Source organism: Balaenoptera borealis (assembly GCF_965194805.1).
Source record: "Balaenoptera borealis genome assembly, chromosome: 9".
Taxonomy (NCBI): Eukaryota; Metazoa; Chordata; class Mammalia; order Artiodactyla; family Balaenopteridae; genus Balaenoptera; species Balaenoptera borealis.
In genome coordinates this window covers 31,401,587-31,429,367 of record NC_138873.1, presented here as the reverse complement: position 1 = coordinate 31,429,367, position 27,781 = coordinate 31,401,587, and the positions used below count along the sequence as shown (strand labels likewise).

The window sequence follows — 27,781 nt, the reverse complement described above, 5'->3', positions numbered from 1 at the left end:
GAAGAGTTCACTGACAGGACTTTGTACTCCATTTAAGAAACTATCAATTTTTCAATTTTGTGTGACATCAAAGAATATTCATAATTAGCTGAAAAAGCTATTAAAACACTCTTCCCCTTTCCATTTCCTATCTGTGTGAGGCCATTTCTTTTTTACTTACTTCTACTAAAATAACACTTGCAATAGATGAGATGTAGAAGCAAATATGAGAATCCAGCAATGTTCCTTTACATCAGACATTAAAGAAAGATGCAAAGGGCTTCCCTGGTGGCACAGTGGTTAAGAATCTGCCTGCCAATGCAGGGGACACGGGTTTCAGCCCTGGTCTGGAAGGATCCCACATGCCACGGAGCAACTAAGCCCGTGTGCCACAACTACTGAGCCTGCGCTCCAGAACCCACGAGCCACAACTACTGAGCCCACATGCCACAACTACTGAAGCCCGGCACGCCTGGAGTCTGTGCTCCGCAACAAGAGAAGCCACCGCAATGAGGGCCGCGCACTGCAACGAGGAGTAGCGCCTGCTCACCGTAACTAGAGAAAGCCCGCGCACAGCAACGAAGACCCAACGCAGCCATAAATAAATAAATAAATAAATAAAAGCAGCTCTATTAAAAAAAAAAAAAAAAAAGAAAGATGCAAAAAATGTAAAACAATGGTACTTCTCACTAAAGTTTTGTTTTGGAGACAATAGGGTTTATTTTTCATAAAAATTACATCATTTATGTTAACATGCAATAGGTTTATTACCGTTATTTTAAAATAAATCAAATATTTTAAAAACTCCTACTTTAATATCTAACAAAGTAAATATCATATATGTAATCCATATAACAGAAAATCTTTGGGAATTTCAATTATTATTATTATTTTTTAAGAGTATCAGTGGTCCTGAGACCAAAAAGCTCAGGAACCATGACTTTGAAATGATGTTAGATGACCAAAAACTGATGTTCAACCTAGTTAAAATGGTAGTACACAGAGAAGAATTTACGTTAATTACTGAAATGGTGAAGATATGAAAACAACAACTGGTTTTTTGGAAACAAGTGAGAAGAATCTTTTCAGCAGGTTACCCTCCCCCCTGCCCCTTAGTAGTCAGGAGGGACACAGCACACTGACCCATCTGCTTCTGTTGGGGGCGGCTGCATATTCACTGTACCTGTTACGTGAGTTGCTCTAGCTAAGGTCAATATCAGGGCGCGGTTCAGTTCTTCGGATTCCGCTGAAAGCACCGTTTTGGGATCGCTAAGGAAGCGTGTAAACTGTGGCTGTACCTCCGAGCTACCTAATGCCGTTATAAGCCTGAGTGCAGTGCTCTCAACACTGAAAAGTGGGAGAACAAAAACAATCATTAAAAGATTAAGCTGCAGGTAAAATCTCAGAACTATAGAATTAAATCTAATTCTAGGTTAATCACAACGGGAAAACATGCAAACTATAAATTTCCCTTCTTTGATTAAAAACAAACAGACAAACGAACTCGTCTTTTGTGTGAGAATGAGCTTTGCTTAATTTGTTTTAAAAACCCGAGGTGCCAAATTTTACAGCAAAAACCAACTGACATTTTTACACATTTGAAAAAGATAGCTTGTAGTCTGCAGGACTAAAAAATTTCACCTGGATGCACAGCATTTCAAAAAGTACATCTTTTAAAATATGAAATATATTTTCACTTAGAGAAAATCAAAATGACATGATACTTTAACCATAATCTGAAGTATATTTGAATCCAGTATTCTAAAGGGCTAAGTTAGAATACAATGTCAAAGGTCTTGGAAGTACTTGTTCTCAGTCCAAAGATCCCTAGGCAATAATTCAACTACCTTACTAGGTTTCTGTTTAAAAAGCTGGACTCTACTTCTTCTATACTGGAAATAAAACACTCCAGAAGCCCTGGAGTTTTATGACAGTGTATAAAAATACTGTAAGTTAATGGATTAAGTTCCCCATCTCCAACAAAGTTTCTAATAAATCCAAGGAAAGACAGTCTCCAATGAGCTCACCAGAGATGAAGCTGGTTCTGGTTTGTTTGTGCAACTGCAGCCAAAGTATGAAGATGACTCAGGAGCTGAACTCTGTAATGAGGCTGAATGTGGTGCATCCGGTAGCTGAACATCTCAAGAAGCGTGTGCAAGATTCCCCAGGCATGAGACTTGAAAACAGTTGGCAGAAGCTGACCTTGAGGAACAAGACAATTTACGGCACCAATCAGTAAAAGCTATGTATTAAAAGATATCTGAAGAAAAGTCACAGAGTAAAATCCATGCAAAGATTCTGATCATGAACACACACACATACAAACATACAGATACACATGCACACATATATACACATATATTCTCCAAATTTTCTCCTTAATTTGTACTTTAATTTTAAGGAAGAAAATCCAGATCCTTATTTTTGGGTTGGCCAAAAAGTTCATTCGAGTTTTTCTGTTACAAAACGAACTTTTTGGCCAACCCAACGATACCAACTTTGTTTTTTTTTTTTCTGGAATTTGACAAATGATACTCAAGTTCATCTGGAAAGGTAAAATAAGAGCCAGGATATGGAAAAAAAAATTACTCTAACCTTCCTCACTTCTTTATTTATTTTTATTTAGTTATCTTTTAAATTACTTTTATAAAGTTACTGTTCCCAACCTTTTGAAGCATGAGGATCACTTTTTAACACACAAATTGTATCACAGCCCCTCCTCCCTGCTAATAAAGTTTAATTTGACTTTCAATTATCTGGAAAAAAGAGTAACCATGGTTAAAATGATACTGTATTAGTAAAAAGTTAAAATTACCTCAAATCAGAAAAACACTTCCGTATTAGAAAATATCTATTATTTAGAACTGCGTAACAACCAACAGACATCATACAATGTCTTCTGCAATGCAGGAACACCCCCTGCCTATTGCCAGTCAGACTTGGTACTCATTGCTGTCCCAGGCAAACCAGAAAGAGAGGCAAATGGGACTGTGGGTTTTTATATGAGTACAGGCATCATGTCTGTCCTGCTCACTACATCCCAAGCACCTAGCACAATTACACGCCCCCTTTTTTTTAACCATAACTTTACTTTAAAACATGCATCCCACTCCCTTGACCCTCTGTAAGGGTCTATCCCTCTTTTTTGTTTTATTTTTCTCAGTAAGGTTTATCACCTGACATGTTCCATATTTCGATTATTTACATTTTTTGTCTGTCTTCCTCATTTAGCAGGTAATCTCTATGATGGCAGTGACTTCTGTACACTGCTATATCCCTAGCAACTAGAAAAGTATACGTTGAATGAATGGACGTGTTAATGGTTAAAAACACCAGAAAGTCCTGTCTTACTGATAAATCCTTTGATGCCCAAAGACTCTATTTCCATATAGACCAATAAACGGCTGTACGTTTCCACTAGGGCTGGAGCCAAGGCCACACTGGACTTGGCATGAGCAAGTTTTATCACTCTGGTAGCAATGCTGTGGATAAGGCTGAGGAGAAACAACAACATAAAATAAAAGAAAAATTCATTATTTTTGACATAAACACAGGAATTATTCTACTTATAGAGAACTTGGTATAAATCTGAACTTAAATATATGAAATGAATCAGCTCTGTTTTAATCATTTAGGTTGTACAGGACACATGGTAGTGATGCACTGTACAACCTGAGACTAATTCTGGTTTCCACGCTGCTTTCAATGTGCCTCAGGATCTCTCTGTTCACGGAAAAGCAAAATTTGGGTACAACTCATGTACCCAACTCAAAATTTGGGTACATGCTTGAATGGTTTTAGGCTGTTTTTCTTTTTCAAATATGTAACTAAAACCATTTAAGAAATTAACTTTTGTTACAGAATTACTTAACAAATCACTGGTAAGACCCAAATGTTAGGTACTAAAGGGACTTACCTCAATTTGGTCACATATGCCAGTAAAGCGCTTGTATAATTCTAGCACAATGTTAACCATTTGAAAAAGAGCACGGTTTTTCTAGAACCAATGACCCCCCCACCTGGAGGCCCACACACACATTCTCTTTGACCTATGCAGTGTTTGAAGTTTGAGCCAACACTTAACGGTTGAGAGTCTAGAAATAAAAGCCCTTTCCAAGAAAAACAAGAACTAGCTACACTAGTGTTCATTCTTACATTGCAGAAATTAGCACAAGTGGCAGCACCGTGAGTTGAGTCCCTCACGCTCCGGTCAGCCTCAACCCCTCTATACACACAGGCTTCCGTGCACACTATTACCTGACTCGCCTTCACGCAGCCCCAGGCAGGCATCACTCACTTACATTATCAGCCTGGCTCCTATGGGCACTTGAGGTTCTAGAATCACACCCAACAAGAGCCCTTTCCGTCTTTTAGAAACCGTAAATGTCAATTCTAAAAGCACTCTTATGTATAGTCAACATAGGAAAGATATTACAGTTTTTGCATCCCTGGACTCAGCAATTCTACTTCCAGCAAATTATTTAATAAAAATGGAATTATGGATAGGTGCAAAGACAGCCAGAAAGATAATCTTCATAGCCATCTTTATAACACTGAGACACTGCAATCTCAGTATCCAACTACGTGGAACTGACTAAAGAATCATACATAGACACACAAAAGACTTCTTTTTTAGATCTAGAGCACTAGATCTAAAAACGTGTTTAATTAAAAACAAAAAACAAAAAACAGGTGTTTAATAGATTACTATGAGAAAAAGGTGGTTATAAAATAGTACTGTAGTTAAGAACACATTTTGAAAAAACAAAAATACCCCCTATAAATTCATATATTTATACATAGAAAAAAGACTCAATACATATATATAAATATAATTTTACAATGCTTATTTCTTATGGAGGGATTATAGCAATTATTTTCATTTTCTTTGGGTTTATTTGTATATTCTAGAATTCCTATAATAAACAATACCATTTTTGTAATAAAATAAACCTAAAGGTTTTTTAAAATATACCTGGCCATAAAATATACACACATAATCATGAAATCAAGTCTTTGCTGCACTGATATCAATTCCGACATAGGACCAAATAAATAGAAAAGAACATACCTCATTTTGGCATGAACTGTCAGTGAATCCAGGAGGTTCATTGGTAAGGGAGTAATAGATCCTGAAGCCAAACAGCTCGTTCCAGGAAGAGGTATCCTCATAATTCCATTTCCATAAATAGTTTCTACCAGAGCTCCCATGGGTAATGTAAAACATTCTGAATTTGTAGAGTATGCATTACACAGCAGGGCGATCTTATAGTCATTCATCTGTAAACTTTTATTTCTAAGACTCTGCTGCAGGAACCTAAAATTTCAAGTTCCATTAAACAGAAAAAAATGCAAATAATTTCTAGAAAGGTAATTTGCATTTCTAAAAAAGTTTAATTTCCTGCAACTATATATTTATTCCTATAGGTATTATAGTTTCTGCCCAAAACATAGTGTTAACACATAAAGAAGACTGAGAAGCATTTCAGAAAGAATGTAAGTAATTATAAGTGAACACTGAATGGTTGTTAAGTATGTACTATATATACTGCACTAAGATTCAGATAATGAAGAAATAACTCACAGATTCATGAACTAGCCTTCTACTTATCTATTTGCTTAAGTACAATAATATACCTTCATTACAGATGTCACTAAGAAAAAATGGTTAAGGGTTACCTCATAAAATGAAAGCCAAATGGAATGTGAAGTCTGACTACCCTACAGTCTCCTATGAAGAGATCTGACAGTCAGTCCTTTTCAGAAGTTCAGCTATTCCTAACACCCTTGACGGAAGCCCAGTCCTATCTAAAAGAGGGCATCTTCTTTGAGTAATCGCAGCTTTGGAAATGATGTAAGGGAGCATGCCAGCCAGATCAGCTCAATCAATCCCGGCAGCCCAGGGAGTGAAAGGTATCTCAGTCAGATCATGCTCAAATTCCAAGTACTTAAGCAATTTTGAAACATTTTCACATAGTTTTGGAAATTAAGTGTTTTAACTAAGGCAAAACATGTAAAAGCAAAGATTAGACCTGAAAATTAAAAAAAAAAAAATATATATATATATATAAAAATATGTATCTCCACATACATATAAACAGGCTTGGTTAATCTTCTAGTTGCTTTCTGCTGCAATTGATCAGGTTCCCTTAGTTATAACGTACACATTAAATATTTACCCTCACCTCCAGTGGATGTGGGAAGATTTCCATACTTCACATAAATACTGAGACCAATATTAGTCTACAAGCCACTATTTATTAAATTAAAAAAATGAACTGTCAAGCTACAAACAACTTACTCATGGTGAAGCTTTAGGGAATGAGGTATTGGAATCTGTAGCTTGGAGTTGTCATTTTGGGCTTTTCTATTGAGGTGAATCCAAATGCAGGTCATTGCAAAGGCATGAGTTGACTGGGGTTTGTTAATGTCAGGAACTGGGATAAACTAAAAAAGAACAATTTAAATATAATAAGAAAGAGTAGAATTAACTAATTATACATATTTCAGTAATCCATTTCTGCTATATCTCATAATTTAGCTCCAACTGTCCTTTGACTGTTCAATAACACAAATCAGAAGATCTAACAGCTATCAAACACTGAAACTATTACAAGATTGTTTTTACTTGCCAAGAAAATAACAGAAATCCACAGATGCTTAGTCAAGCTTTTCCTACTGCCATAAAGCATTCATAATCATTAAATTTTTATTCTTGGACTCCCCTGGTGGTGCAGTGGTTAAGAATCCGCCTGCCAATGCAGGGGACCCGTGTTCGAGCCCTGGTCCAGGAAGATCCCACATGCCACGGAGCAACTAAGCCCATGTGCCACAACTACTGAGCCTGCGCTCTAGAGCCCGTGAGCCACAACTACTGACGCCCGCACGCCTAGAGCCCATGCTCCACAGCAAGAGAAGCCACCGCAATGAGAAGCCCGCGCACTGCAACGAAGAGTAGCCCCTGCTCGCCGCAACTAGAGAAAGCCCGCGTACAGCAACGAAGACCCAATGAAGCCAAAAATAAATAATAAAATAAATTTATTAAAAAAAAAAATTTTATCCTTTAAAAATTAAACACATCATTATGAAAAAATTAATCACATCATTATCTTACTGAGTGTGATAAATATGAATACAGAGTTTCTAAAAGTCACATATATGCTTTCCAAGAACATATAAGAGACATGCAATCTAAATGAGTAGCATCAAACATATTGTTTATTGATGGGTGAAATGACATGGATGTCTGGAATTTGCTTTAAAATCATCCAGCATTAATAAAAAAGATGAGGAAAGAAGATGAAATAAGAATATTTCTTGGACTTCCCTGGTGGCGCAGTGGTTAAGAATCCACCTGCCAATGCAGAGGACACAGGTTCGATCCCTGGTCTGGGAAGATCCCACATGCCGCAGAGCAAATAAGCCCGTGTGCCACAACTACTGAAGCCCGCATGCTGCAACTACTGAAGCCCGTGCACCTAGAGCCTGTGCTCCGCAGCAATGAGAAGCCCGCGCACGGCAATGAAGACCCAACGCAGCCAAAAAAAAAAAAAAAAAGAGTATTTCTTGGTGATGGGACAGGAGTTTCTTTTTCTATTTACTCTACATTTTTTGTGCATTTTAAAATTTCCATAATAAAATGTTTCCAAAAAATGAAAATCATCGGGCTTCCCTGGTGGCACAGTGGTTGAGAATCTGCCTGCCAATGCAGGGGACACGGGTTCGAGCCCTGGTCTGGGAAGATCCCACATGCCGCAGAGCAACTAGGCCCGTGAGCCACAACTACTGAGCCTGCGCGTCTGGAGCCTGTGCTCCGCAACAAGAAAAAGGCCGCGATAGTGAGAGGCCCGCGCACCGCGATGAAGAGTGGCCCCCGCTCGCCACAACTAGAGAAAGCCCTCACACAGAAACGAAGACCCAACACAGCCAAAAATAAATAAATAAATAAATAAAAATTTTTTAAAAAGTACACCAATCACTATGCTATCATGTCACAGAAATCAGAGCAGATATGTTAGGTAGCCAAAATTTCTAAAAAAAAAATGACAATCATCAATATATACCATATTTTACTCAAATACCTTATATAATAAAACACTAGTGTGATACACTCAATTGGCAAACAACCAAAAAAACCATATTAACAGATACTGATGTTATGTGGTCATTCAATGTGTATAGATTAAAACAGTTTCATGCTTTAAAAAATTGTAACCCTCTTTAGAATGTAGAGAAAGAGCTTGCCATACTAGATGTTCAACTGTGATTTAAGATAAACTTCAAAAATAATCTAGTTCAATTTCTTCACTTTATACAGGAGTAAACTAATGTCAAGAAAAACTGCATGTCTATCCCATGATCACAGCAATCACAAAAACTGGGAAAAGAACCATGTTTCCAGCTTTCAAGTCCAGTGCTTGTCTCACATAATCACACTAAAATCCTTAAACATAAATTAGACATAATTCTAATCACATTGTTAACTATTTAGTAAAACTTACTTCTTTTTCTGGGTACAGAAGGTCAAAGAGCTTCATGACAGGGAGAAAATCAGCTAGTGCATTTTTCTGAATACTTCCAGAAATGAATTGCAAGAGAACCCACATCAGATGATCTCTGCCTTTAATCAGTCCTCGCCCTGCTAACTGTAAAAAACGTTCAAATACCAATCTACACAGCCAGTTAAAGAAACAGATACAGTAAAGTTTAAAGAAAAAAAAGAGAGAGAGAGAGAGAGAGAAACCTTGTTCTCAGAAAGTTAGCATCTAACGTTTGCATTTACTAATTACTTATTCTCCACTCAAGGCACATCCAGAAAAGCCTTTTAAATTATTTTAATATTATGTTTTCTCCCTGACCTCCAAAACAACTATGCATATCAAAAATTAAATGTTTTAAAACATGATTAAGTCGATCATGTATGCATGAGAATCAAGTTTAATTTGGGAATATTACTAAAAATATTTCATCAAAACACAAGGAGTGCTTTATTATACCAAAAGGATTAAATTTATTTTTTTTACTCCTCGAGGACTGGTTATCAAAAACACTTATCCTGGTTTCCTGTAGATGATAACAGAAACCAGTGGTGGTGATAGGGGTGGTGGGTTAAGTGGTGGTTGAAAGGATTTTAACAACTCTTATGAAAAAATTTCCCCAAAATAATCTAGACTATCAAGATGTTATAGATACAACAACACTATTTTAATCCCAATGTGTCCAAAGCCTTATGCCTTATTCCCATTCAATGTGTCTAACCCTTTCCACAACTTACTCTTCCACTCGTATTCCCTGTTTTGGATTCATTGTTCTACTCTTTCATTCACTGACTAAGCAGAAACCAGTGAGTGATCCTAGATTCCTTTTACTCCCTGTCACCTATCGTCACCAAGTCGTATTCACCTCCCAGCATACCGGGTTTCTGGCTCCTCTCTGTCCTGGTTTAGGTCTTCAGCATCTCTCACCCAGACCACTGCAACAGCTCCCTTACTAATTTCTTTGCTTCTGATTTTGGCTCCATCCATCTCTACATCACTGTCTTCCTACATGTGGTCATTAGCAGTAATTTTTCCAACTTGTATATGATGATGTCATTCCCTTCCTCATTTGCTTCCCAAAGTAAATTTAACTCAGAACAAACACAGGGTCATATAAAGTTCTCCATGTCTGGTCTTACCTTCCTGCTTTCCTCATCTCACCAACACTTTCCCTTTTATATTCTTCTTTCCAGTTATCACACACTTCTGTCCCTTTCCAAATGACCATCTTATTGTTATGGAAACACTTTCCTATCTTTTCCTCTTGGCAAATCTCTACTTGTCTTTCAAGTAATAGTTTCAAGATCCCTTTGATAAAGCCATTCCTGATGTCTTTAATAGGGACTGTTCTCTCATTCCTATCACAAGGAAACATGCTTCCATTATGTGAACTATAATATTATAATCAAATCGTTTATACCTATATCTTCCCATCGGTAAAGAGCTCTTTGAGGGTACTATACTAGTGCCTTTTCATTTTGTATCTCCTGGTCCTTGCACTGTGAATATGTGGAATGAAGAAGTGAATGCAGTTTTTACGGTGACAAGAAAGTGAGAAGTTAAGAAACCATAAAGGCACTGAACAAAACAGAAACCAGAGCTCGGAACTTCTGTTCACTAGGTAACATCCACAACAGTCTAAAACATACTAATCAAAAGGTAAAGTGGCTCTGACAAAGGCTGTGGTACTTACCTTCTGATGAAGAGAAAGGACCATATGTGGAAAACTTGCAAACTGGAAAAGCACAAAGAAAATGAGCTGGCTCGAGAGATGCTGCCAGAGGAGTTGGCTTGTTCCCCCATCATCAAACTTCTCCTCGGTCTCCGATCGCTCCATGGCATAAACCACCAGATCCACCAGCTGGTCCTCCAGCACAGGGCAGCGCTGCTTGTGCTGCAGGGCAGAGATTAAATACAGTGTTCCAAAAGCCTCCCGGTTAGTTTCAGAAGTTACCAGTTAATGGGCACTAATCGTAACGAGAGGCTCAGAAGCATGGAATGAAGTTGAACTTAGAAAGTTAAGGTTAGATTTAGTCTATTAAAGCTGCATCATGTTACATTATCATAGAGGATGAGTATCATAAAAAATTATTTTTCAGGTCTCACGCAAAACGGGCTTCCCGTTAACTTTCGACTTTCACTATAGACATCATTGTTCCACTATGACAAAGGGCACTACACAGTAGAAAATTTTGTTATTTATTTTTTGAACAAAGATCATTTAAAAGACAAACGAAATGGGGATAACAGTATTAATTTTGCAATCTAGCTCAAAATATGAAAACCCTGGATTTCCAGGAATTAAATACTATGACAGGAGAGCAAACAAAGTAGTGTGTGATCTATTTATTTAAAAGTAATCACCACATGTTTACACTAACTTTATATACAGAGGTATATCTAAATAGCTTCCAGATTACTCAACGTCTGTTTTTCAATGTGTGGTATTGATCTGATACTGAAAGGAAAACTTCCTCTACAAACAAAAAAAAACTTGATCTCAAAGTTAAATCTCTGCTCTTCCCTCTTAGAAGCCAAACATAATGCAGCTTTAATTTTAAATTAGACTATTTTAAAAATCTAAAACAAGAAAACGAATTGAGTTTAAACACTAAAAATGAAAATGCAACTTCCCTTTCTAGAGGCAAAAAGATTTATGCTTTTTTAAAGTGATTTTAAAAAATGTACTTTTACCAAAAGAAATATGTTAAGCCATATTTTAAGCCATTTTTATACTTTTAATAAAATATGTTATATGACTTAATAGCCAGGCAGTTGGAAGCCTTTCTAATGAATACAATACTAACATAGATGCTTTCCCTATAAACTTTAGATGTGATTATTAGTCTTTTGCCATGAAAAAGGGATATGATTTCTTTAAATTTAGGGGAAAAATGCAAAATGGGGACGAATTTGGAAAAAAACAAAACATAATGAATAGCATCCCCTCTTTTGCATGCTTTCTGCCAGCTCCAAACTTGTAAAGCTCCAATATAGCTGCACTTTCTTAAAGCATGCAAATAAAACAAACATCTATCCAAAACAGTAAGCATCAATGGTTGTTTCATATTTTTTCCAAAAACACAATGCCATGATCACAGTTCAATCACATTACAGGTTTACGAAGAGCAATATTAACACCACCAGTTGGGACTACAGTACTTTTCCTCCAAATGTAATTATCATTATGAAGCAGAGCAAAGTGCAACAGACAACACTACAAACTATTTCTTAAATCAGCATGCAAAACTACTGTGTACAGGGCTTGAAATTCACTAGTTCTGCCAACCACCAACAACCTAAGAAATGTGTCAGACAACACAAATTTAGAGCGAGATCATTCAAAGTATACAAGAGTCAGAAAAATTTGTGAAAAGAAGTAAAGCCAGAATTTCCAGTAGGAATTTTTCTTCAGCGATGGGAATTTGCTGCTAGTTGGAAACTAACCAATTTGTCATCTATTCCTCCATCCGTGATGGTCTTCCGTCAGTCTGCTTCAGGAAAAAAAGAATAAACTAAACAAAATTGGTTTTTAGCACCTGGGTCATTTTTGAGTTTCCCTTATTAGTATTAGCTATTTGTTTCAGAGAACTGGATTTTTACCTACATATTTTTAGGAGTGCAGTGATTGATGGTCATATAGTTAATGATTTAGAGGAAAACCAAAAATATTAAGATTTTGGCAAAGTAAGAACAACTAGGAAATTTACAGTCAAAGCTGACAAGCTTTCAGTGTATACCATGACTCAAGACTACCCCCAGATTTTCTGTTAATAATTAAATCAGTCAGGAATCTCTATGGTATCAAATGCACTGGTGAGTCTGAGGGTAGCAGAACATCTATCAGAATGAATATATTTCCCAGGTGTTTTTGGTTAAATCCAAGGATAGTTCTCAAACCAAGTTTAGGGATAGCTTACACATGTTCCTTTTTTTACTTGCCAATTTTAATAATATGAAAAAAAAAAAAAAAGAGGGAAAAGTCTGGAATATAAAATGATCTGTGCTACTAACTACTATAGAATAAGTTTTGCTTTAGTTTTCAACTGCTAAAAGATAATTACATTAAAATTAAGATTCTCCACCACATAAATTATTTTATAAAGTGGAAGAAATGAAAATTTGTAAATCAGTTTAATGATCTGTGAATAAAGGCTAATTATCAATCATAGGGTGTGATAATTCTGGTAGCCAATGGATGCTATGTCTATGGTTATTCACAACTTGCTGAAAGCTTTCATAAATTTAAGTCTTCAAGATATAGGCATACAAATGGAATTAGTTTACATCATATGTATATGCATGTTTAGTTAAAGCCTGTTTTAACAATAAGAATCTAAATTCAGTATTTTAACAATGCAATTTCTGCATAACAGCTCAAACTGTATCGGAAACTTGTATTAAATTTTCAGTTTTGGTAAACGCTGAAAATCAGGCACAAGGAATTAATAGAAACATTAAGCCCCATCCATGCCCCTGATTTTTTCCCACCACTATTTAAAATGGCAAATGATAATGCTTTCCGTCTTAGTAAGCATATCCTACATTAAGTGGCCTCTGACATTTTCATATAAGTTTTGGTACTGCTTATGTGGTGCAATTTTAACATATTGTACTTAGGTGGGCGTAAGTTAATTTAAGATCATTATTTCAGTGCTAGAAATCAATTTTAAAGCAGTATCTATTTAGGACAGGTTGGGAAGAAAAATCCCATTGTATGTCATTTACCATATTCTCTACCAATCAGAACTGGAGTCCCATGCCAGTTAATACCACTTTCAATGGTGCCTTTTAAGGATAAACTGAGTGATCAGTCTAGTACTTCACTGTCTCAGGGCAGCCAGAGTTCATATACCACCACATAAGAGCTTGAGGAGTGAATCTGTTTTGTAATGCTCTTATTCAGTAGAAAGAATACAAACTCTTGTGCAAATACACAAAACAGGATTCTTACACTGTGAACACTCTACCTTGCTGGTCACAGAACTGGGCTATTTATGACCTTCTGAATGCAACCAATTTTAGGATAAAATACCATAGCCCAATTCCTACTGGAAAATGCAATATGGATAGCTCTTAAAAGGTTTCAAAGCTTTAAGTAAATTATTGCATTGCTAGAGAGGACAAGAAAGTATAGTGCAGGATATAGTTCTGTAATGATAAAAGATGTGATGAGATAACTTGTTTATTTTTAATCATATGCTTCTTATACAGTGTGCTCTCATTTTCTACCCTACTCTCCAGGTGGTAAAAATAAGATATCAAGTCAATGCAGCATATATCTTACAAGTGCGCTCACTACAGTTTTCTCCCAAAACAATTAATGATGAATTGTGAACTTCTGACAATGTTTACACTACAGTGAGATCAATATTAATAATGTTCTGTCAGCATTTCCATTATAAACTTTATTTTTTACGGATTTATGTCTTAGTCATAAACTTTTTTTAGGTTGAAACTTGTTACTGAAAGAATCAGATCAGAAACACCCTTCTCAAAATTTTGTCAATTTCTAGTTTGAGAAGAGCTGCCCCCCAAAAGCAAAAAGCTAAGGGTGGCTAAGGATATCTGGGGGAAGGTACTTGCAGCTCAAATGACCATGGGTACATTCATTCACCAAACTGCAAAAAAAAACTGAGTCAAGTATGCCTTAAAGTTCACTGCAAAAATTAGTTTTAAGACATAGCATGAAGCATTCTTTCAAGGTTCACTGAATACTTACCTCTAACTCAAGTGAAAGCTGATCAGAGTTAATGACTTGGTGTTTAAGATGTTACATTGACAGGTTATGTGAGGTTAACTGTCAGATACTGTGGTGTGAAGCAGTTTCAGTTTCACATGAACAAAGGCTTGTCCAAACAAGGAGACTTGGTAAATTTTTCAGAAGAAAAAACTTAAAATAATAAAAGAGATACTGCTACTAGGGTGAGGTTTGGCATGCAAAGTTTCAACACTGAGCAAGTTTTATGGCCAAGCTATATGTCCTTAAAAATAGGGCTTTATAAATGGAAGCACTGGCACAACCTTCACTATAGTATTGCAAACAGCAACGCTATTTTATATAACCTAGACAAGAACGTCTTTTTAAAATCAAAAAGCTGGTCTATTTTAATATGTTGGGCTCAAAAATTTTTAACAAAAATAATGAGAACCACTATTTTGCTTAAAATCTCAAAGGTGAAAAGTCCTGGAACAGACTTGGGACTGTATAAGAGTTTGGTTTATAAAGTTTGGCCATTTCGTGTTCCTCCTGCCACAGGTGGACTTCAGCTGTGAGGCGCTCACTGCAGGAGGAGGACACTTCTGGCAAAGACAGACAAAGAAGGGTGTTTGTCAAGCAGGTGTGGGGTCACCTAAGAGTGTGACATTTCTTAGTCAATCTCCATGTTTCCAAAAAAACTTCCCCATGTAAAGCGTACCACTCCAACTTTTAAAAGTAGCATATCTCTGTTAAAGTGCTTTTGTTCTCTTTTTTGTTTTGTTTTTAATTTGTTTTTGTTTTTAGGCAAAGCAACATAAGTATTTTTATTGATGTTGTTGTTTATGTTTTAATAGTCTGGAAAGATAAAGGCCACCACAAATCTTTCCATCTCTGAAAATTCCACCAGGCTAGCTTTAGCCCTAAAGTATGAAAAACAGTAAAATGGAGTGGGAAGGAAAAACAACCCATCAAAAAAGTGACAGGCTTTATCATGTACCAGGTGTTGTCTCTTGATTTGGTTAAAAAAAAAAGAATATTAAAAAAAAACAAACACCAAAAACCAAAAACAAAAACAATCCACCAAAAACAACTCTCATATCCCAAGAAGAAATTCATTTTAGTGGCCTTGGTCTCAGCATGGTCCTGCCAATTTCAAGCCCCGACCATACATGTATTCTCTAAATGGAATCAGTGGCTACAAAGCGGCCAGCGTATCGTTAGTCACAATACAACAGTAAGGTTGTGAACATACCTGAGCAATGTTCAAGGTCTAGAGCATTGGAGGATGGGCAGGACAAGACAGGACAGAACAAAAATAAAGGAAGAAAAAAAGAAAAGACAAAACAGTGACTATGAGGCCAGCCTCAAGGAACCCAGAGTCAGCACAAACCCTCCCACATGTTAAACCACCAAAAACACACACCAAAAAGAAAAAAAAAATCAGCAATTGAGGCCAAGCTGAAAATACCAAGGGTTATAAAAATAGATACCCGAACAACAAAAAAAGTCAAAAATTATGGTTAAGTCATGTGTAGGTTTCTCTGGCAAAAGGTATACTTGAAACTGGCCTTATAGAAAAAAAAGCAATGCAAAATAAACCAATTTTTAAAATATCTCCTTCTTAATTTAAACATTCTTAAAGCAATATATAAATGATAAGAATAATACATTGTTTAATAAACCATATATTTAAAAAAAAAAATCACCAAATAGTTCTTAACTGTTTTGCTCAGTTAGCTATAGCAAAGAAAAGAGAAAAGAATAGTGCAGATTCTATGCAGAATTTACTAGGTTTCCAGCACAGTACAGTACCTGCTTATTTAAACCTAGCATATTGCAGACCATATCCCTGGAATAAGGCTGCTCCAAAACATATCTCAACAAAGCAGTCTGTGGTTCAAAGAGATCCTTTAAAGAAAATAAAGAAAATTATTGCTTCAAGATCAAAGTTAATGTTAATTCAAATAATTTGAAATTGGGATCAAAAAATCCTCTAAAGGCACTTGTTACCTTCACACAGTAGGCAGTATCTAGTGGAAAAAAATCATAGGATTTTAGTGCTTACAATTAATCTGTTCCCACCCCTCATTCGATAAATGATGTAACTGAGGTGAAGGGACTTGCCCAAGGTCATAGAGGAAAACTTAGAAATGGCTTCAGCTACAGTCACGTGAAAGTCTTAAGCATCAGTGTAGGGAAAGGATTTTTTTCCCCAGAAATCTAATCAAAGAGGAATGGAGGCAGTTTCTAATCATTCTCCTACAAGTGTAAACATAAACATCATTTCCAAATTTGGAGAGGACAAATGACTTGATAGCTCACAGGTTAAGAGTTCGAATCCTGACTATACTATTTCCTAAATGTGGGCCCTTTTAGTCAAGTTACTACTCTACTCAGTGTCTCAGTTTCATCATCTGGATAATGGAAATATTAAGATGATAGTTAAGAATAAAAGTTGTTGCAAAGTTAAGAATAAAAGTTGTTGCAAAGTAAGCTCTTAAAACAGTGCCTGGCACATAGTAAGTTCACAATAAGTTTCTCTGTTTTCATTATTACTTGCTATCATGATTGCAAATTCCATTTAGTTTACCACTTTTTCATCTTCCAAAGTTTTGGTGACTAATATGCCAAGAACCCAGAATTGTCACTTTAGTTGCACTATTTTACACTCCTCACTTTTGGAAGTTTCCTAATCACTATGTCATTTTTGACATGAAACATTTACATGAAAAGTATCTTGCCCTCCCCATACCCTGCTCTGTCACTACTCCAAACCCCAAGATAATAAAATAAATCTGTCATATTTCATTATAGCTTTATGTCTATATCACATATTTCATTTTACAGATATTTGTGGATTTTTTTTCCTTTGAGAAATTTCTACTCTACTTTTGTCCTCCCCTTTTGAAAAAAATCTAACAAATAGGAGGCTCACTCTTCAAATTTTAGGGACACTGCAAATTCATTTTTGGTCCCTGCTTTGTAAAGGAAAAGTGAAAACAAGGAATCAATTAAAAACTTCAATTTTCTAACACCAAGTGCTTTGCCAGAAGTGGACCATTGGAACATAGACACCTGCAATATCCTAAACCACAGGCTGTACTTGGATATTGAAATCATATGATAAACCATAAACTATCTTTCATTAAATATTTACTTCTTCAGTCTTTGAAGAGACAATTTAGCATTACACATCAAATAATCCACAATGAAGACTCTTAGATGGATCAAAAGTTCCATCATATTTAGCAACATACCTTATCATATGGCAAGAGGCCTTTCAAAGGAAAACGGAGAGTTGCAGGGTCCAATTTCCATGAATTACAAATGGCACCTGAGTTATTTACAACTGGCAGAAGGCTGCAACGGCCTGTATGCATTACAAAAAAATGTTTCTAAATAAATGTGAACATAGCAACGCCTGCTCCTTCATTCACTCTACAACTATTTAATGAACATCTATGCTGAACCAGGCACTGGTTAAAAATATGTTTTAATTAGATAGAAGTTTGGGAATTTTCTTTGATTATTTTTAGTCCAGATGGTTAAAGACCAATTTGTACAGGCCTTCCAAACTCACAAATGTTGCATTTGTCCAGGGACAGAGGTCGGCAAGCTACAATCCATGGACAAAATCCACCTGTCTTTGTAAAGTTGTACTGGAACACTGTTGCTTTTGCACTGTAATGGCAGAGTTGAGTAGTTGCAACAGATTGTATAGCCCACAAAGCCTAAAATATTTGTTATATCACCATTTATAGAAAAAGTTTACAGACGCTTAATCTAGGGTCAACCTGAGTAACTTTAAACATGATGCTCCTAGAAGCCTTAGATGTAGTCTATGACCATCAATCAGTTCATGTATCCAAATGACTGATAAATACTGTCACTGTGATGTCCCACAGGCACCTCAAGTTCAACATAACTTAAACTAAATTCAACATCATCCTTCTCAATCCTTCCATAATTCATTAAATGATGTCAATATCTACTCAGTTACAAAAGCTAAAAGCCTAAGAATTATCTGTCTAGTGTCTGTTTAGTTTATTTTTGTATTTCCAGTGTCCAGAATAGCACCTGACTCACAGAAAGTGCTAAAAACTTGGTCATTGACTAAATAATGTCTATATTCCAGGCTGTTCTGAGGCCACCATGATTTCTAGAAATTATTCAGGAATATATATGAGCACTGCAAAAATTGCAAATCACGTGCTTGTTTTTAAAAGAAAATTCTGAGAATCTAACAAACATGAAAAAATGGAAAACAAAATAAATGAAATACAGAGCAAAGGTGTAAATTGGAATGGGCTGAGAGAGTCAGATAATCGAGGGGCAGATCTACCACGATTTCCAGTTGCCTAGAGATTCCATGGTGCTTTACTAGCTCTACTAAAAGTTCCCTCTAATCACGAGGAAACACATCTTCTAGAATGGTTCTATCTGAAACTTAGACCAGTCCAGACAGTTGCTTTTCCTTCCCTGTACTTAACACACAAAGTACCTGAAGCAAGTAAAAGGACATTATTAAGCTCCTAGAGTTATACTAAAATGACAAGTCACCAAGACATGTATAAGATACCAACCATCAACTTTGTTCAATAGTCAGATCACTAAAGATCAGGTACTATTTAGTATATTTTGAATTATGATCCTACCGCAAATGGAGTTGATCCTTGCTGTTGGCCTGAAGGTATCCACAAAGTCTGATACCAGGTTTCCAAGTAACTGAAACAAAACACAACAAAACAGAAAACAAATAGGTATAAAAATAAAATCAAGATTGCTCTGAATACAAGAATCATTTACATAAAATGAGATAATATGTAAAGATTGAGTACAATTCCTGGCACATAAAATTACTCAAAGGTTAGTTCTCTTTTGTTTCCTTCCAAACAATTACTTACCAGTTCATTTCTCCCTGAATTAAGTCAGGTCATACCACCATGTTCTTAGCTATTTGATGAAGCTATGTATATTTCATCACATAATATATAAACTGTCTCAGCAGGACAGCAGAGAAATGAAATAAATACATATTATGTATTATCTAAGGATAAAGTGACTGTTAAAAGAATAAGCACACAAAAAAATCACATTATTATCTAGGAATAAAGTGACCATTAAAAGAATAAGCACACAAAAAATCAGATTAATGTAACGATTTTTAATAAAACTTTCTATTAAAAATTTTAGAAAATATTCAATTTACCCAGTGTGGAAGTTTTCCCTCAGGATATAATTTCCTGATCTCTGTGACTGCAAAATATGCTGGTAATAAACAAGCATTTCTTTCCAAGATATATGCTATAACCTAAGAAAAATAAGAGGGCGATGTTATTATTTTGACTAGTCCCACAGATAAGCCCTTTAAATGCAACAACAACAAGAACTATGGTATTAAAAAGTAGAGATGTTACTTCATGGATTCACTGGGCTTAAACTGTAGCATAAAAAATTTGTTTATATGTGAATATCTAAAAATGAAGATTAATAAATAATAAAATGACTGCTGATAGTAAGAAACATTGAAAATGCATCAATTATTGGTAGACTCTAATAGGAAGGCAACAGACTAACAATTCTTGCAACATTAGTTACAAAGCACAAAGATCTTTTAAGTGGTCCACAGGCTGATGTTTTAAAATGGTTGAAAATACTTTAACATCAATATTGTTGTTTTCATAGTTAAAAACCATGAATTAATTAAAATATAAAATTTCCCTTTGAAATACAATGAAAGTGAAATAGCACCTTTAAAACACGATTTTTGTAGAAGTAAAGAAATGGAACGTTTTACAAACTACCATAAGTTTTAAAAGCACAGAACTATGTGAAACTAGACTTTTTTTAGGATATGATCAATGAATTGCAGACATGTTTAAATTACCTCTCTTGCTGCTAGAAGCTGCTGTACAACAGCTGAGCTCACTGTATTGGGAATTGTTAAGGTTTTCTCCAAAATCACTTTTAAGAGATCTCGAACACCCTGATAGAACAAAAAAGTCATAGGTTAAAATATAAAAACGTCCCCGGTGCTAGTTAAAACATCTAAAGTTTTCAAGGTTATACACTTGGAAAAAAAAATGTTACCCTCAAGGTCACACTTTTGATTTTTTCTGAACCAGAGCTAACATTCAACTCCCTAACATTAACCCAAGAGAAGTGTCATGTTCCAAAGCAGGATTCTAAAGAATGGCTTGCAATATGAATGAACGAAGAAAGTCACTTATAAATAAAAATTAAACTTTCCACACTCTGCTAAGCTTTTTTTGACCTTCACAACATTAGAAGAGTTTCTATTACTATGAGGGTCCAAAAAGTTTAATTTGAGCTTAACAGACAGAAATATATTTGAATATAACTTGAAAATACTCTGAAAACAGGGACAATAATACAAACTTTCTGGCAGATGACCTTTTCTACTCCTTCCCGTTGCATATTCTATCTTTATTCCCCCTTCTCATCATCTATCACATACTTTAATCCCTCAAACTTATTGAATAAGGCCATTCTGTTAACTGGTCATCCACTCATATCTATTACCAGTTGCATTATTTCAGAGCAGAATCTGATATATAGAGAAGAAATTTCATTCCATAGTATAAACAATGTGGTCAATCTTGTAAAAAAGACAGACAAAACATATATATGAAAGAAACTAGAAACAATTATAAAGCACCATACAAATAAGTAAGGAGGTAAAAACTACATATTAATGCTGAGAAAAGTGAAGTACAAGCACAGAGAAAATAATCAGAAAAAGCTTCTTAGAATTAGTTCTGTATTAAATCACGATTCAAACCAATACTTATCAGTTAAGTCATTTTAGATTAGCAAAAATACAGACATAAAGCACAGGGTCAGGTATTGGCAAGTCTTTCAAGAAGGACAATAACAAAAGTGGCTTGAATGAAGGAGAAGCTTCTGCAGCTATGGAGCTCCTGAGATGCATTATGAGACACAATTAGAGAGTGTATGCTGTTGGTTTTGGTCAAGAGCAGAGTGCTGAAGACACCAGTTAAGGAAGGAAATGTGTCCAAGGGAGGTCAAGTTGAAGCAGGACTTGCTCCCTTCATCAGCTGATGCCTGCATCTCTTCTCAGTTCCATACACATCTGCTCTGTGCTCTTTCATTGGAAAGGGGCCCCAACATCATAAGATCTGTGGCATGAAGGGACCCAGAGTCTGCTTGGTGACTTCCCTACTTGTCACAGAAATTTACCAGCCACCTGCATTTTTAAGAATGTTGGGAGGGGAGCAGAGAAGCTGTGAGAAACACTGAGCAATTTTAAATCCCTTCAGGAAATACAACAAAAAAAGGAGATCTTGTAAATGGTTCCACTTCATTTCTCCCACGTGAAATTAAGATATGTACACTGAAAAAGTAATCACACCTAACAACGATTACTTTTTATATTGAATAATTAGGAAAAAAAATACCTTGTAATCCACTCCTCCAATTATTTTCCGAACCAGTTTAAATGTTAAGGCCCAAAGCTGTGTTCTTTCCCATTCAAGTGTGTCAGAGTTTATCAGGGATTCACAAACCATCCTAGAGAAAAGGAATACCCGTTCCAATTACAAGACAGAATTTTCGCAAGTTCTCTAATAGCCAAGGTCTGCGTACTCTGGATATTATATTTGCCATAGTAAGTTTTTTTTTTCTTTTTTGGCTGCGTTGGGTCTTCGTTGCTGTGCGCGGGGGTTTTCTCTAGTTGTGGTGAGCGGGGGCTACTCTTCGTTGCGGTGTGCGGGCTTCTCATTGCGGTGGCTTCTCTTCTTGCAGAGCATGGGCTCTAAGGCACATGGGCTCATTAGTTGTGGCGCACGGGCTTAGATCTCCGTGGCATGTGGGATCTTCCCAGACCAGGGATCGAACCCATGTCCCCTGTATTGGCAGGCGGATTCTTAACCACTGTGCCACCAGGGAAGTCCCAGTAAGTATTTTTCATAAAGGTACATATTACTCAAGCACACTTTCAAAAAATTACATATAGTATTTTACATTTTTTACTTATATGAAAGACTAAACACAAAGTAGAACTAAATAATATTAATTACATTATATTTTTACTAGAAAGATATGTACCAAAAGCTATTGGTTAAATATTTACCATTTACCAGTTTGTGACAAACTGTATTTTTCCAAGATGGCTGCAGTAAGACTTTCGATCCCACATGCTCTTCTAAAATGTGACACTGATACTCCTCCCATGAAAAGTATCAGTGTCATTCTCTACCCCTCAACCTGGGCAGGCCTAATAATGGCAAATGGGATGCTGTATGACTTTCAAGGCAAGGTGATAAAGCTTCTGCCTAGCCCTCTTATGAATGCTTGCTCTTGGACTCCACTATGCTGTGAGAAAGTCCAGGTTACACGGAGAAGGCATATGTAGGTTCTGGCCAACAGTGCCAGCTGATGTCTCAGATGACAGCCAGGTATCATCCACCAGATATGAATGGGGAAACCTTTGTCATGACTCCAGTCGTAGCCACTACCTGATTGCAATCACGAGACCTGAGAAAAAACTACATACTACTTGCCCAGTCAAGCACTAGAATCATGAATGTTAATAATAAAAGGATTATTATTGTTTTAAGCCACAAAGTATTGAAGTAATTCATCACGCAGCAAAAGTAAACTGGAACCAACAGAGCAATTCCACTCCTGGGTATATAGCCAAAAAAACCCAAAAACACTAAACTGAAAAGATACATGCACCCCAATGTTCATAGCAGGATTATTTACAATTGCCAAGATATGGAAGCAACCTAAGTGTCCCTCAACAGATGAATGGATAAAGAAGACATGCCATACATACGCGCGCACACACACACACACACACAGTGGAATACTACTCATCCATAAAAAAGAATGAAATTGTGTCATTTGCAACAACATGGATGGACTTGAAGGGTATTGTGCTAAGTGAAATAAGTCAGACAGAGAAAGACAAATACTGTATGATATCACTTATATGTAGAATCTAAAAAATACAATAAACAAACTAGTGAATATAACAAAAACAACAAAAGTTAACTGGAACAAGCTCATCAACGTGAGTGATTTTAGTCTCTGGACTGAAAGGCAAAGTCTGCCTGGTTTTGAGCACTGTAAGTATACAATTCTAAGAATACTGCATCCTAGAAATTAAAACTGAGATATTACAAAGGATTTCTTGTTGAGCCCAACTTCCTTCTTCATTCCCTTATCCTTTTACAACAACAACCTCAACCAATTTCTAAACATTAATAAAAACGAAAATTCTGGGCTTCCCTGGTGGCACAGTGGTTAAGAATCCGCCTGCCAATACAGGGGACACAGGTTTGAGCCCTGGTCCGGGAAGATCCCACATGCCGCGGAGCAACTAAGTCCGTGCGCCACAACTACTGAGCCTGCGCTCCAGAGCCCATGAGCCACAACTATGGAGCCCACAAGCCACAACTACTGAGCCCATGCGCCACAACTACTGAAGCCTGGGCGCCCTAGAGCCCGTGCTCTGCAGCAAGAGAAGCCACCGCAATGAGAAGCCTGCGCACGGCAACGAAGAGTAGCCCCCACTCACCGCAACTAGAGAAAGCCCACGCACAGTAACAAAGACTCAATGCAGCCAAAAATAAAATAAATAAAATAAATAAATTTATAAAAAAAAAAAAAAGAAAGAAAGAAAGAAAATTCTTTAGGTTGCTCATATTCACCATTAAACGTACCTGGGTGGAAGGAGACCAGTCTCGACCGCCATTGCTAAGCAGTCATAAAGAAAAGAAATTCTTTTAGGACTATGCTGGCCGTGAATGAATTTAACAATCCACTGGATGCACTGTTCGTGAGACTCCTGGAAAATCAGAAAATGATCACGTTTTAGGTCTAAACTTACATTTTGTAACTAACAAATAGCTAATGGTACCTGGGAGTATATCAAGACTATGAATGAGATACTCCATTATAAATTCATGGATGAAAACAAATTCTAAAATAAAAAACTGAAAAAATTCAGATTTAGTACTTGAGTTACAGTAAGCTTAAAATCATACAATTATATAAACTTCCACCATTTTTACTACATGGCACCTCCGAAAAGAGTACGATTTTATTAACATATTCATGATCAATAGAAAACTCTAGCAAAGCTTGTGTACGGCATTGTAAGCAGTGCCCTTAATGGCAGATATAAATATTCCTGTCACTGGGGGAAAAATCCACTATGAATTAGTACATCAGCCTCATGAGAATTTCGTGAGTCTAATCCCTAAGAGCCCAATGAGTTATGAATCTAATGACATATCCAATTTCTAGACTTACAAAACTTTAAATCTGATACCAGAATGTAGTACCCAAATCACAGATTATCTTCTAGGATATCCTCAAGATGTCCTGCTCCTCTGTGCTACCGCTGTCCCTCATACACACTTCTACTGTTGAACATATAATGCTGACTTAGAAATACTTATTTTCTTCCCAGCTCCTCCATTAGAATATAAAATTTTCGAAGACTGTATCTTAACTGATAAAATGTTTAACGAATTATTAAAATATTAAAGTATGTCATAAAGATGTTCAACATCACTCAGAGAAATGCAAAAATAAAACCACACTGAAATAAAATTTCTCCTGTTTTAGATTGGCAAAGATCAAAAAGTTCATTAACACTCTACTATGAGGCTCTAGGGAATAAGATACTCTTATACATTGCTATCGGGAGTATAAATTGGTAAAACCCTTATGGAAAGCTATTAGGCAATTTCTATAAAAACTACACATAGACATACCCTCTGACCCAGCAATACTATAAATTTATTCTGTGTTCCATGCATATAACTGTTCATTATAGCATTATTTAAAGTGAAAAAGGTAAGAAGCAACCTGTCAGTTGGTAGCAGACCGGTTAAATAAAGGAAGGTGCAGCCATATAATAGAATATTATGTTGCTATAAGAAAGTAAGAAAGGAAGGCAGAAGTAACTCTTAATGGATTGATGTAGAATTACTTTGAGAATTTAATATTAAGAGGAAAAAAGCAAGGTGCTAATGAACAGTGTACACGGCATATGAACATTCTATAAAAATGATTCTATGCATAAAACACTTCTAGGGGCTTCCCTGGTGGTGCAGTGGTTAAGAATCCACCTGCCAATGCAGGAGACACGGGTTCAAGCCCTGGTCGGGGAAGATCCCACATGCTGCAGAGCAATTAAGCCCCTGTGCCACAACTACTAAGCCTGCGCTCTAGAGCCGGCATGCCACAAATACTGAAGCCTGTGCACCTAGAGCTCGTGCTCTGCAATAAGAGGAGCCACTGCAATGAGAAGCCTGCGCACCACAACGAAGAGTAGCCCCTGCTCGCCGCAACTAGAGAAAGCCTGCGCGCAGCAACGAAGACCCAATGCAGCCGAAAATAAATAAATAAAATAAATGTATTAAAAAAAACACTTCTAGAAGGAAACATAAACTGGGAATGCTGTTTGCAGACAGAAAAAGAAACAAGCAATTAAGCTAAGAGAGATGTAAGGCAGATTCATCATTGGGTCCAACTTTTGGTCCAACCCTTTGCATTTTGTACCGTATGAATATATTATCTATTACAAAATAATTAGGGTGCTTCCCTAGTGGCACAGTGGTTAAGAATCCGCCTGCCAACGCAGGGCACACGGGTTCGAGCCCTGGTCCGGGAAGATCCCACATGCCGCGGAGCAACTAAGTGCGTGCGCCACAACTACTGGGCCTGCACTCTAGAGCTCACGAGCCAGAACTACTGAGTGCGTGTGCCACAACTACTGAAGGCCGCGCGCCTAGAGCCCGTGCTCCACAACAAGAGAAGCCACTGAAATGAGAAGCCCGCGCGCCACGACTAAGAGTAGCACCTGCTTGATGCAAGTAGAGAAAGCCCGCGGGCAGCAATGAAGACCCAACGCAGCCAAAAATAAATAAATAAATAAAAAGAAAAAAATAATTAAAAGTAAAAGAAATTTAAAAAAACTAATGTATTGAAACTCTGTGATTCATGTCTGAGTAGCAAGTCTTAACCACCAGCAGCTCAGGTGCAAACAGTTCTCATTTTCCTACCTATAATGCACCATGAGAAGATAAGGTACTACTGTACTATGAACTCTTTAAGGATCACACATTTTGTCTTTTTCAAGGCTGCATTTTCTGGTGAATGTTCTCTGTTACTAAGTTTTCCTGCTCCTTTCCTCAATTTTATTATAATATCTTTGTATCCTTATTGTGGCATCTTTGTAGCAATGCTAGGCCAGTTCCTTTGTTGAGTAAATGAATGAACTTTTTAGCCATTACAATCCCTAACACAGCTGTTTTGAAGTGCACCAAATAAATTAGCATAGGATCAAAATGGTTTCATATAATCTAACTTGGGAGAGATTTCTAAAAACAACTCACACCGTGCTGTCGTCAACCTGATTTTTCAATACAGATTCTCTACTGGAAGAATACAAATGGAAACAAATGGAAATCAGAATAGACAAATAAAAGATGATGACAATTTTATTTCTCCTTTTCCAGAAAGACCTTAACAGCAACATCAAAGAAAATGTGCAAAAAGAAAGGGTCAAAAATCATCAGCTGAGTGTATTAAAAATGCAGTGCTCACCTGAGAAAGACCACCCCAAAACTGTCTGAAGGCCCCCAAACAGCTAATTAGTTTTGTTTTTTCATCTTCAGGGGTGTCCATAAACATGCTAAAAAACAAAAATAGCATTATTTGCCACTAGTTTTAAAAAGGTAATTCAACATAACCAGAATAGTGGATCTTGTAAACCTCCAAGACAGATCTAAATAAAATCTTACTAAGATACACTCAGGTAAAAACACAAAAATCTGCCATGCATATACTCACCCAGGGAAAGCCTCTTCTATAATTTCCGTTTTCTGTTAAAAAAAAAAAAAGTAAACGATGTGAATTTTGTTTTTTAAAAAGGGAGGGGGAGGCGCGTCCCCGAGCAAAATAATACAATGCAACAAGGGCAAGTCACCTTAATCAGCAACGCGCAGAAACAAACAATACCTGCCTGCTTGGCCTGTAACAAAGGGTGTTGTGGATTTCAAAGGAGACTTGGAATTGGACAGCAGTTTGAGAATTGCTCAACCCTTGCACACATACACGGTTTCACAACAAAGAAGAGATGGAGGAGAGGTTGCCCGGGCCAGGTTTCTTGAGCCGTTGCCGCGAGCCACCCCCTCTCCCAGCCATCGTCCTGGATCCCTGGCCGTTCCACTCACCACCACCTCCTCAAAAATGCTCTGCAGTTGCGTCTCCATCTGGACCATCTCCCCCGCCTTCCTTGGACACCAGGCGCGCTGCCCGGGTCAGGCCCGAGATCCGGCAATGGAGGGGCAGAGGGCCGCAGACGCCTGTAGGAAACCTCAGCTCGCCGGGGTCGGTTTCTTCCCCAAGCGCCCAGCTAAGTCCGTCCCCTGTTTGTTGCACGGCCCAGCAAACAACCGGAAGCTGCACGGAAGCCGGAGCGCTGGGTGCCCGCTGATTACGAAACCCGCAGAAACCAGGGACCCAGTCAGATGGTTCCGCCTGTGTAGAAGTGCGGCGCGCG

The 27,781-nt window shown here is 37.0% G+C and overlaps 1 protein-coding gene across 6 annotated transcripts in view; it reads right to left on the bottom strand.

Annotated features, from left to right (window-relative positions):
• The window catches only part of MED23 (mediator complex subunit 23), a 41,691-nt gene extending 13,984 nt beyond the window's left edge, over nucleotides 1-27,707 (bottom strand). Inside the window, exons 1-18 of one of the 6 annotated variants that reach the window (XM_082406334.1) lie at nucleotides 27,453-27,707; nucleotides 27,070-27,101; nucleotides 26,824-26,911; nucleotides 23,928-24,052; nucleotides 21,657-21,768; nucleotides 20,105-20,203; nucleotides 19,427-19,528; nucleotides 18,873-18,942; nucleotides 17,475-17,587; nucleotides 16,030-16,125; nucleotides 15,470-15,487; nucleotides 10,210-10,410; nucleotides 8,481-8,624; nucleotides 6,281-6,426; nucleotides 5,051-5,296; nucleotides 3,331-3,473; nucleotides 2,007-2,181; nucleotides 1,163-1,326 (exon numbers count right to left, since the gene is read on the bottom strand). In XM_082406334.1, coding sequence (XP_082262460.1) covers nucleotides 1,163-1,326; nucleotides 2,007-2,181; nucleotides 3,331-3,473; nucleotides 5,051-5,296; nucleotides 6,281-6,426; nucleotides 8,481-8,624; nucleotides 10,210-10,410; nucleotides 15,470-15,487; nucleotides 16,030-16,125; nucleotides 17,475-17,587; nucleotides 18,873-18,942; nucleotides 19,427-19,528; nucleotides 20,105-20,203; nucleotides 21,657-21,768; nucleotides 23,928-24,052; nucleotides 26,824-26,911; nucleotides 27,070-27,101; nucleotides 27,453-27,500 — 2,122 coding nt within the window. In that variant the 5' untranslated portion in view covers nucleotides 27,501-27,707. Of the gene's footprint in view, nucleotides 1-1,162; nucleotides 1,327-2,006; nucleotides 2,182-3,330; nucleotides 3,474-5,050; nucleotides 5,297-6,280; nucleotides 6,427-8,480; nucleotides 8,625-10,209; nucleotides 10,411-15,469; nucleotides 15,488-16,029; nucleotides 16,126-17,474; nucleotides 17,588-18,872; nucleotides 18,943-19,426; nucleotides 19,529-20,104; nucleotides 20,204-21,656; nucleotides 21,769-23,927; nucleotides 24,053-26,823; nucleotides 26,912-27,069; nucleotides 27,102-27,452 lie in introns of those variants that run through there. The other 5 variants (XM_082406337.1, XM_082406335.1, XM_082406336.1 and 2 more) reach the window with 5 other exon arrangements.
• Nucleotides 27,708-27,781: the final 74 nt, after the last annotated feature.